Here is a 10,715-nt window from a genome sequence, read left to right as displayed (position 1 = left end):
AGTACAGTAGTGATGGGATTTTCGGCTCTTTTCGGTGATCCAGTTCATTTGGATCGGCTCAGTGAAAAGAGCCGGCTCTTTTAAGCTCTCAAACGTCTCTTTTAACTTTAGCTTTTCTTTTAAATATTTATGACAAATCTAGCATACATTTTGATCAATGACTTGGTGAACTAAATATTGCACTCTACTGACTGCAAATAGCAACAATTATAAAGCAAAGAAATGACTTTTTACTAATTTTATTGAACATTAAAAAGGCTCCAAACAACAAACAAGCAACAAAATTAAACTTCAACCAACAACAATCAAACATGCTGCATCATAACAAAAATAGTAAGTATTAACTACAACAGCAGGAGTGAGCAAAACAAACATAAGCTACTCCTTGCTTTATTTTAAATTTGCAGTCAACAAAACTAAATACTTCAATTTGGACGGGCTGATCCGGCTCCTTCTCTCAGTAATTATTTGTCCAGTCTTTGTGAACACCCTCTCTGACGGGACAGATGTTGCTACAATGCACAATTACTTTGATCAAACGGGGGTAGACGGAAACTCGGTATTTCCTCCAGCTCAGTGGATCAGCTGCCCTTGAAATCTGTGGTTCTTCAAGATTTGCCCTAATTTAGTGTCTGCATACCTGTCAACCACGGCTAATAGCTGCCCTTATAAATGATGACGATTCCCCTTACAAAGCAACGAAAACCCGTACAACGGTTTACAGTATTGAATTATTTAAAATTTAAGCGTACATTTGCTACTCTGCTTTCTGCGCACGCGCAAAGTGAAGAAAGTAGTCGAGCCGATCGATGACACGTTTTTGACTTTTTGGCTCTGTTTGTTGACTAGCTATCTTCAGTCAGATCACAAATTGAGTGCCTCAGCCACCTTCCTCTCTTCAGGAATACCATTTACCTACAAAGATTGAGAGAAAAGATGGTTAATTTCATTCATTTTGTACTATTAGTCCAAAGTTATGACAACATTCATAAATTATGAATCATTTGGACTCCAAGTCCAAGAGTCCACTTTGGTTGATAACATTTGCCTACCTCCAACCTTCGAAATGTCGACATGACATAACTATCTCCTTTGTTAGCAGTGAAAAAGAAAAGGGCGTTAGTGGATCATGCACACTGCAGAGGGCGCTCTCACACTACAGTTGTCTGATTCCAGGGCTGCTCAATTTCTTTTTTCTTCTTGGATTAATACTACCATCATGACCAAAATTAAAATGTATCGTTTTCTTCAACGGATGAAGGTTTGAGAATGATCGCCATACATGGAGCATTTGGAAAGTACTCAACCGACATCTATGTTTTTAAAATTGTTTTAAAGAAGCAGGTGGTGGCTTTAGTCACATCACACTGCCGCCTGCCTAGGCATGCTCATGATCCTAAACAAAGGTAATGCAAACAAACCTGATTGTTGTTGTGGTATGGTAATCTGGTTTTGCAGGTTCCTGCAGTCAAAGACATTTGGTGAGTGGGAATAAACCTCAAATGGCATGCCAAAAGCATGTAATCGCATAGTTCTCTGCACCAAGCCCATTATGGACAAATCACGGGACAGCTCGAAGCTCTTAAGCCGTGCTTGTATGTTGAAAAGAAAAGAAAAACAAGATGAGGTTTTCTGTACTCACGTCTGTGTCTGCATGAGAGGCATGCTGGTGGTCTCGTAGGTGTCGGGATGGATGGGCGGCACCACCTCGCCGCTGACCGGGTTGAAGACGGGCAGTGTGGAGAGCGGCCAGGAGATTTCCCGGTTCTTTGACATGTTGCGCATCTCTTTGGTGGATTTCTGGATGGAGCTGTGGTGGACCAGCTGAATGCTAGACGGACCAAAATTCAACACATAACAGTCCGTTATTTTTGTCTACCTCTTGTATCAGGCCTATATTCATAAAAAAAGATATATTTAATAGAAGATAAAGGCATACGCGAAATGTTGCAAATTTGCTATCTTGACGGTTAAACGGTTGATGTCCTTTTGATTTTTTTATGCAATATTTTGAATCAATCAAACCAGTAAATGTTTCACTTTGTCGTGAACCGAGTCACCGTTTCAAGTGAAGTGACCGAACTATACAGGATTGTAAATTTTGTAATTGAGATCGTCATGTACAGTATGTAAATGGATCTTGCAGAGTAAAACTGGTGCTGAGAAACTCTGTGGGGCGAGGATCTTAATTTAGACAAAATTAGAGCTTTACCGCCATCTTTTGGGATATACGATATAAAACAGGGCACGGTGGCTGTCCTCCGTGAATAGCGGCGAAACGCATCAAAGGCGCCTTTACACATTGAGGTCATCTAATATCGTGCCTACATTTTGGAGCAGCCCTCATGGATGAATGGACCCTGACACACTGATGAATACAAGAACGGTGATGGAAAATCAACATGGAGGACAGAGAGAAAGGGAGGGAAAGAAACATCGAAGAGGCAAAACACTTACGCTGATGTTTGCATGTTTCTTTTTTTCCTAGAATCAAAACAAAGATGGAATGAATTAAATACCACCGGCAGTCCTAACGGACACAACTGCACTCAAACGGACACATTGGTGAGGTGACAATGGGACGGGGGGGGGGGGGGGGGGGGGGGGGCTCTCAAGCCTGGAAAAGGTGACATGGCTTACAGTGGATGAGAGGTCGTTGCCGTGGCAACAGATGGACGGTGATGAAAAGCTGCCGTTTTGGTCCAGATTAGTGCTAGTGTGCTGCTAACGTCCCTGCACTCATCACCATTCAAAAAGTCTTCGCTAACAAGAGCAATCAACCAGAAAATACTTGAAAATGAGCGAAAAATTCCCAATTTGGTTTTGAGCAGAGGCCAAAATGTAAAAGCGGTACTTGAGCGCCACCTTCTGGCATCTTGGTATTAATAAAACATTGCTTTGCTGCTATCGTGTGGCATCTTGGTGCCAAAGAACTTTGCTCAAGTATGTTGAGGAATAGCAATCAGACAAAAAAAAAAATCACTTTGGCACCATCTTGTGGTATCAAAGAACAATGTTGGAGTGAGCAGGGGAGTTTCTTTGAGACAAATCTAGTCCTTTGGAGCCATCCATTAGCAATTATAATGCTTTTTAGCGGCTCAATCCCTTCCAGATTTTCGCGATTGGCAGTAAGGCTCAGTTCACTGTATCGCAAGACCAAGCATACGTACACCCCTTCCCTTCGGCAGCACATGGTATAGCCTAGCATGAAGAGGAGAGCGAGCGCCACCACCGAAGGAACAGCCAGCGTCACGATGAAGTCCGTGAAGTAGTCCCGGCTCTTCAGGGACTCTGACGGGGGGTTGTACTCCCCGAATTCAGGCAGCACCCCAGGACCCGCCTCAGGACGCTTGACGTATACCGGGATTACTTTGTTGATGTCAACCTAGAGCATAAAAATAAGCGTGTCAGTGGAAAAGCAGAAAAGATGAGCTTCAAGGCTTTTTGAACTGGGGTCCTTGAGTGAGGGTCCGCTAAACAGTTTGGAATAAATGATTTCATCTCTTTTTTTTTTTTTAAAAAGTGCATACCTACATATGGCCAATTAAAGACACGGACCTGATGTTGGGGCCAGTCGAAAAAGTGGCATGACGACATGTCATGTGGAGGGGTGGGAAGATGTACAATTTGAATATTTCATGGCTGGACTATTTTTCTGATGACCTTTTTTTTATACTTGCACTCCCTCCATGTGAAAAAAGTACCGCGCTGTAATTTCTACCCCCTGTGTCAAAATAGGCTGCTTACTTTTAGCAATGTCCACTGATGACGGCGGTTACGGTCAGGACATTCTGTAGTTTGTCATGTTTTGAAAAGTTTGATTTGAGTGAACGAATCTTGTCACCTTACCAGAGAGATTTTACACCAGTCGATGTGAAACTGCGCTCGGAACTTCTTGTCACAGCTGATGACGGGCTCCATCTCCTGACTACAGCGCAGTTGGTTGTGGGGGCTCTCCACCTCGCGCAGGCACGACGAGAAGGGGACATCAGCGCCGACCATCACGTACACGCTACAGGAAAAAAAAAAAAACATGACATCCTTCTCATATTGGATGGATGATTCTTTGATGTCAAGCTCACATGGACTTTATTTTTGTCAATGTTCCTTTTTCCTACATCCTTACCCTTCCTTCAGGTTATTAATAGGCAGTGGTACACGTCCTCCGCGGTCTAACGCCGAGGTGATGTTGATGGCATTGAGGCGCTCGGGTTGCCACACGTTCTTCACGGCTCCCAGAAAATCTCCCAGCACCTCGCTGGCCAGCATCTCCTCAACGTTCATGTTTTTGATGTAAAACTCTGCCTGGTAGGGCAGCGGGAACTCTACGGTGGGATGAAGAGAGCAGTGAAGGGAATGAGGGCAGATGTTAATCCAGAAAGCTGCGCTAGTTTCGCTGACATCTTTGGTCCTGACGAGGAGGTCTCGTCGCACACTGCTGTCCGATTCCTTTTGGTCCAGATGGAATATAGTATATCACTATACAGTATAGGAGAAGCGATGATAATTCTTGGATTTGAGTGGTCAATGACACACAGTGTCATGTCATCGAACTGTAGTTTATGGAAGGACAGTCGACACAACTAATGTGTTTGGTACATGAAATGATGCAGTAAATTGGCTCTGTGTCAAAGTAGACCTTGCCCAGCTGAAAAGACTTTAATTATTATTTAAAACATTTACATAACCTCATTCTATTTTTTTCTTTTCTTCAGAGGAGCCCATTACACCATTCCAGAAGTGATTTAGCCCTCAGGATTTAATCGGGGGATCTGCTGTTTGAGTGTGTGCGGGCGCTAAGCTCTCACACTGGTGCATACCCTCGGTGGCCATGACATTTATGACCAAGTTGTTCCGTGCTGTCTCGAAAGTGCGTCGGTTATAGGCGGTAATCTGCAACACACAAAGGGGGGGGGGGGGGGCTTTAAGATCAGATCATGAGTGCGGTTTATACGGCGCGGGCTGAGCTGCGGAGGCCGGCACAGCGAGCCAGCACGCTGCATTGGAGGCACATGCTGGGACCGCTCATCCTTTCGGGAAAAGAATTTCGACAGTAAAAAAAAGGAAAAAAAAGCATAAATAACATAATGGAATTAAGCACTGAAACTATAACACTGTACCGTGCTGCTAATTAAAGACAATCAACAGAGTTCAACAACATGACAATTTCTCATCTTGTGGTCAGGAGGGGTTATTTTCTTCAACTGCCGAGGTTTTTGTGCCTTTTTGCATCATAAAAGTAGATCACAATATGATATGATTTATTCTAAAATGTCTTTTACTATATACCTTATATATAACATTTACCATGGGCCAGCCCACAATAGGAGAAATTACATGATGGGAACCCCTTTAAGCAACAACAACAAAATTACCCCTCCCCCTGCTTTAAATACATTTGAAGTCATTTCTAGGTACCACTCGATGAAATATATGAACATGTTATTTTCCCCGTTTTACACTGTTGACACACCTCTATGATGGTGGCCTTGCCCACATGCTCAGAGGTGGGGGAACCGTAGAGAACTCCGTCACCATTGGGAGTGCGCTGGATGTAGCGCAGCCAGCCGGGTCGGTCTGGGTACCCCAGGAGGTTGGTGTTAAAAGTGATGGGGTCGTTGGTGGCGTCACCTGAAAGTAAAGTAGCGTTCATTACATCCACTCCGATGTCCTGACGGGGTTTCAACACCACCTCAATAACGCTCATTGAGATCTACAGCACCGAATGTGAAGTGATGCCAGGAAAGCACCTGCCTCCGCGAGAGCGCGACTTTCAACAACCTGCCCAAACAGTCAAATACGGCTGCGCACTAAATCACGATATTTGACAGCGTTGTACCTGATTTTGGGTAGAGGGGAAACTCCCCTTTGAAGTACTCTCTTTCCAAGACGTGGACGAACAGCACGCCCGCAGACGGGTAGACGTTACGCTCCGCGTGCGACTTGGACAAGATGGTGATCACTGAAACAGAGTTTGCATGTACAGTATTACAATCACAACAGCAACAATATGTTCAGCTAGTCCCTTGAATGTGCTGTAAAATCTTCTTTTTGGTCTACTAATTTGTACTAAAGATGAATAGTGCCACTGCCATTCCGATAACCACCCCAGATTAACTACGTACTTCCCCTCTCATGATGTTAGCATTAGCTCTGTGCTAGCAGTACTTTTCAGAGTCGTGTCATTCAATCTTCATTTAAGTGTAAACTTTTTTTAGCTGCTGACTTCCTCCTTTTGTTACTTTAAAATCGAATTTTGCATTTCATAGGTACTCCCAAATCATGTACTATTCCAAACTGACCAAATTATTCTTTGAAGTAACCCTCTAAAGTCACACAAAAACTCAGTTCTGGCAGCAAAGTTCAAATAATAATAATAAGTTCAAATGTGTCACATTTATCACACCCTCAACCCTCATAGCGCTTCTAGACTTTACTCTTCTTCACGAAAAGGAATACTGTACTCAATTCATTGCATAAGAATTCTGTTCGAACAACTAGAAGGGGATGAATTGTTTTTGTGTTTGACCCACTCAATTTTAAATGCAAACATAACATAAAAAGCGGACACCGTTCAATACTAGAGGTTATTTGCAGCTTTGTGGATTTTTTTTTTCAAGCTGGCCCTCTTTGCTCTTTCCAAGGCCACCCTCCTCCCCTCTTATCTTCGTACATTATTTTTTTTCCCCTCTCTTTTTGCCCTTTTTTCTCTCGAATGGTGGGTGGCCACTCTTTCTTTCATCGCCATGGGAGATTGAGTGCACAAGGAAGGGGTGTGGGGGAGAAGAAAAAAACAGTAGTGGGAAGAGAAAACGTTTGCCTGTGGACACCAGCACGGCACGCATACACTACAAATATATGTGTGTCTCCTTTCCCACTGGCACTGTTATTTTAAAATATATTTTTATCCACTCCCCATCAGTATCAAACTGACACTGCTAACCGAAGCGCCACGATCGCACATGAATGGGACCGTTCAACCCGCTCTCCTTATGCACTGACTGAAGCTCCCAATGATAATCTAATGAGGAACGTAATAGAGGATTTAGCTTTTAATCCATATCCATGGAACAGGAAATCTGGATTGAAAAGAAAAAAAAAGATTAGGGCTCACTGTTACAGTTTGGCTTATTGAAGAGGGACACGATGACACGTGGAACTGTTCGAAGTCCAAAGACTAAACGTGCATGTCAAACATCTGACACAGACGTTGACCTGGCCATATGTCTGAAGTCCCCGAGGGCTCAGTCACAGCTGGCTACGATCAATGGCCCTTTAGTCGACACTTGACAATAGTGTTACTTATAAACAATGATGCCAGATTTGTGAGGAAAAGCTTATTTTGCTTTTGACGTTCACCAAAGATCTGAACTGAGCAAGAAACCCAAGGGCCACAAATCACTGCAAACTACAAACACAATCATGTCGTAAAAATACCTCTGATGTTGTCATTATCATTGAATTATTATTACGACATGGGTGTACCTAATGTCGCGGCTGGTGATTCTATCTCTCCAAGCTCCAAGGACGGCAAGTGGGAACTGAGCGAGACAAATCCTCTTACGAGAGCAACAAAGGCCGCCGTGACATTACAATCGCGCCCGAGAATTAAAAACTCGCACAGTGGTTAGTTGGTGCCCTCGACAAAAAGACATTCTGGTCTATTATGCTCCCGTTTGGGCCTCGGCACTTCTTGAGCAGACAAAAGCACGAAAGGCCTCCAGCTTGCACTCACGGTCAAGTGCTGGCAGCCAAAATTCAGCATGGTGGAACCTTGTCGTGACGCAAGATGTACAAGTGAGCACAAACGGGAGAAAGTATCATGTAATATCAAAGAAAGGGGCGGGGGGAATATTTGAGGAAATATGGACTGGGTACTACCACGCTCTCAGTAGCCTAGTCTTGGGCATTCAGGTCGTGTGGTGGACTATCACTGGGTAATTTACCTTGAGTCTCCCCAAACGATATCAAATCTGCCTATTTGTGGCATTCCGACTCCTGGCCGAGCCCTCTCGAGATGATGACCTGCAGTTCCTACTGTTCGTAATACTTCACCCATTCCCGGTTAATGCATAACAGGCCAATGAAGATGGAGCCGTCTGCTTTAAGAGCAAGACTAATGCATCGAAAGACAAATGTTTCGGAATGAACAGAAAATCTCCATTCCGCAGCTCACATACACACCGTTACCCATTAATTTCATTCAATGTCTAAAAACATCACATTGGTCGTTATTGACTGCCTGTTGACAAGTATACTTGTCAATTCTGCTTTCTGAAAAATGGTAAAATGCTCTAAAATGGCTGGCAGGGAATGAGTTAAAACCTATGTCCATAAATGACTAACCAAGCCTTCTGGGGATTTTGGAAATAGGTAACTTGGTCTTGCACTTTCCTGGCCCAACCTTGTCCAAGCGTGAGTCTCAGGTGTGTGAGGCCCCAGTGAAAAATCCGTGCGGAAACCCAAAGTAGCAGATGGGCCTCTAGCTAGCTGATGTACCAGGGAAAAAAAAAAGAGGGAGGGATAGCTTTCAGCTTCATGAGTGCATGGCGCTCCAGTCGGGAGGAATGCATGTGCTTCTTTGGTGTGCAGCTGAGGAGCGTAGGAAAACAACGATGGCTACTGTTCAGACACAAACTCTTTGGCACTACGCCTGTGCTGATTGCCTGTGAGCACACAACCTGGAAGTGAAAGTCGCGAGCGTCTACGCAAGCAGACGATGATGGTAGAAGTGGACAACAGTTTAACCTACAAGCGCTTTATCTTTCCTTGGAAAAGGTAAGCTGAAACAATGTCGTGAAATTTACCCAATAGTGTGCAGTCGGAATGGTAGAATTGTTTTTCTATGTCACTTCAGCGCTAAAACTTGGTTTCTACAGGGGGCAAGTTTAACTGAGTGAAGCACTGTTAGAGCAAGAACACCAACGCGTTGGGACGGCAAACAAGTGACAACATTCATGACAGTATTAAAGGGGGAACCAGTTGAGCATGACATTGTGTTATGACTGCGAAGAAGGGGAAAGGGGGGGGGGGACAGCTTGTCAACACATGAAGTGCACCACTGCACACACCCACTCACCATCTCTGTACAAGGCTGTTCTCTGCTTCCAGCCAACGGTTCTCTCCTTGCGGACATTTCCTTCATGCAAAGCCATGTGTGTGGCAGTGCTGCCATGCACAATGTAAACTAGAGGATCAATGGATCAAGAGTGTCATTCAGTGTCCATTTTGAGATTTTGTGTGTCTCTGTCAATATTAATAGATGTCCAACATTTAAAAGAAATATCGTCCAAACTTTTACCACTGTCTGGTTTACGACTTAAGTACAATGACAGGAGTCTTCTGAAAGTGTCTACAATAATCTTGTAGATAAGTTTGTCTCCATTTATTTAGGATGTCTGACTAAAAAAAAATACTGTTGAAGTTACAAAATGAGGTCACTGTATACCACTGATTCCTATTTATGTCATGATTGATCATCAGGTGTGCTGTGGGAAATTTGCCAGTTTAAAAATATTTCAGATTTTTTTTTAAACCATCCTTCATTATTTGCTGATAAACTCCAAAATTGACTAGTTTTGTACTTGGGTCACTATCTGATACCAAGCAAGAGTTGAAGAGCTTCATTCGGAAAAAAAAGTAGTCCATCCATGATCTTGTGGAATGTATCGGCAATTTTGGAGTGGCTTTTTGCAGTAAGGCCTTGTCACTATCCCACAAATAGTGATTAACTGGAGCTACACGTTTACTGTGACATTTTTGTTTTGTGGTGTGTCAAGATTTTTTTGGTCACGTGAAATTTGTCTGGTCTACTTGAAAACTGGGTTATACAGTGTACCCACACTTATGAATAACTGACAAATTCACTGACAGCGTGTATTGCTAATAAATGGTTTTAAAAGAAAAGCCTATGAGAACTACAAAGAATTTTTAGACTGAAAAAATATCCAAACAAGGCATGATATTAATGAACATGAAAATGATGAGAGACAATCAAAACAGGCACGTCAACATACATAAACACGAATGGCAAATTAAGATGAATGACGTGACGCAAAGAGCAACGCTTAACACTCCACGTTGAAGACACACGTTCAACACCGCTTTGAAGGCTTGAGCGTTTAAAGCATTCCACCGAAAAGTGCTATTTTTTTTTCTCCATGACTCCTTCACTGCGGCTAATACGCAAGGCTAACTAAGGAGCTATCTCGCTAGCTAACTGTCATGGACACGCATGAAACGTCCGATATTTGCTGGCTTCGTCGTTACATACCCGTGGTGAGCCACACGGCGACGACCTCGGAGGACACGGTGCTCGTCATCCTCCTTGTAAGTCTCACGTGAAGCTAGATGTTTGTCTCCGAGTCGCCAGAGGATTTAACAGCCATGATTCTAAAAGAAAAAAAAAAAAAAAAAAAAAAGCATCCTGCAGCATTCCCTCCTCCTCCGCCTCCTTCCTTGGCTGGAGCAACACAGCAGGACTTCTCACTGGCTCAACGTCTGCGTGGAAAAAGATGGTTGTCTCCTTAAACGGAAGTGAAATTCTAGACGCCACTCGCTCAGCAAATGTGATGAGACTTTCACTATTTCACTCAATCGTTGTGTTATTCCGTGTTTTAAAGGTACGTAAAAGGCAATTTATCTACTCATTTAACCTCCAAATCAACGCATTGGGATACACACGTAAACTATTTTTTTTTTAAATTCCACACTCC

The 10,715-nt window shown here is 43.4% G+C and overlaps 1 protein-coding gene across 4 annotated transcripts; it reads right to left on the bottom strand.

Annotated features, from left to right (window-relative positions):
• Positions 1 to 223: 223 nt before the first annotated feature.
• Positions 224 to 10,484, bottom strand: sgce (sarcoglycan, epsilon). Of its 4 annotated transcripts, XM_086136049.1 has the most exons (13): positions 10,274 to 10,413; positions 9,080 to 9,187; positions 5,840 to 5,962; positions 5,474 to 5,631; positions 4,821 to 4,893; positions 4,127 to 4,325; positions 3,850 to 4,012; positions 3,171 to 3,385; positions 2,458 to 2,484; positions 1,643 to 1,831; positions 1,422 to 1,462; positions 1,053 to 1,090; positions 224 to 915 (listed from the first exon to the last, which is right to left on the bottom strand). In XM_086136049.1, exons 1-13 carry the CDS (start codon positions 10,320 to 10,322, stop codon positions 865 to 867), a joined length of 1,434 nt encoding a protein of 477 aa, XP_085992175.1. In that variant the 5' UTR covers positions 10,323 to 10,413; the 3' UTR covers positions 224 to 864. The 4 variants fall into 4 exon arrangements, with proteins under 4 accessions (XP_085992175.1, XP_085992177.1, XP_085992176.1 ...); XM_086136051.1 differs by lacking the exon at positions 1,053 to 1,090 and having other exon boundaries at positions 10,274 to 10,484; XM_086136050.1 differs by lacking the exon at positions 2,458 to 2,484 and having other exon boundaries at positions 10,274 to 10,484.
• Between the last annotated feature and the right edge of the window lie 231 nt (positions 10,485 to 10,715).

Source organism: Hippocampus guttulatus, chromosome 18 (genome assembly GCF_054856545.1).
Source record: "Hippocampus guttulatus isolate MCC_2025c chromosome 18, RoL_Hgut_1.0, whole genome shotgun sequence".
Lineage (NCBI taxonomy): Eukaryota > Metazoa > Chordata > Actinopteri > Syngnathiformes > Syngnathidae > Hippocampus > Hippocampus guttulatus.
This window is presented reverse-complemented; position numbering and strand designations above follow the sequence as displayed.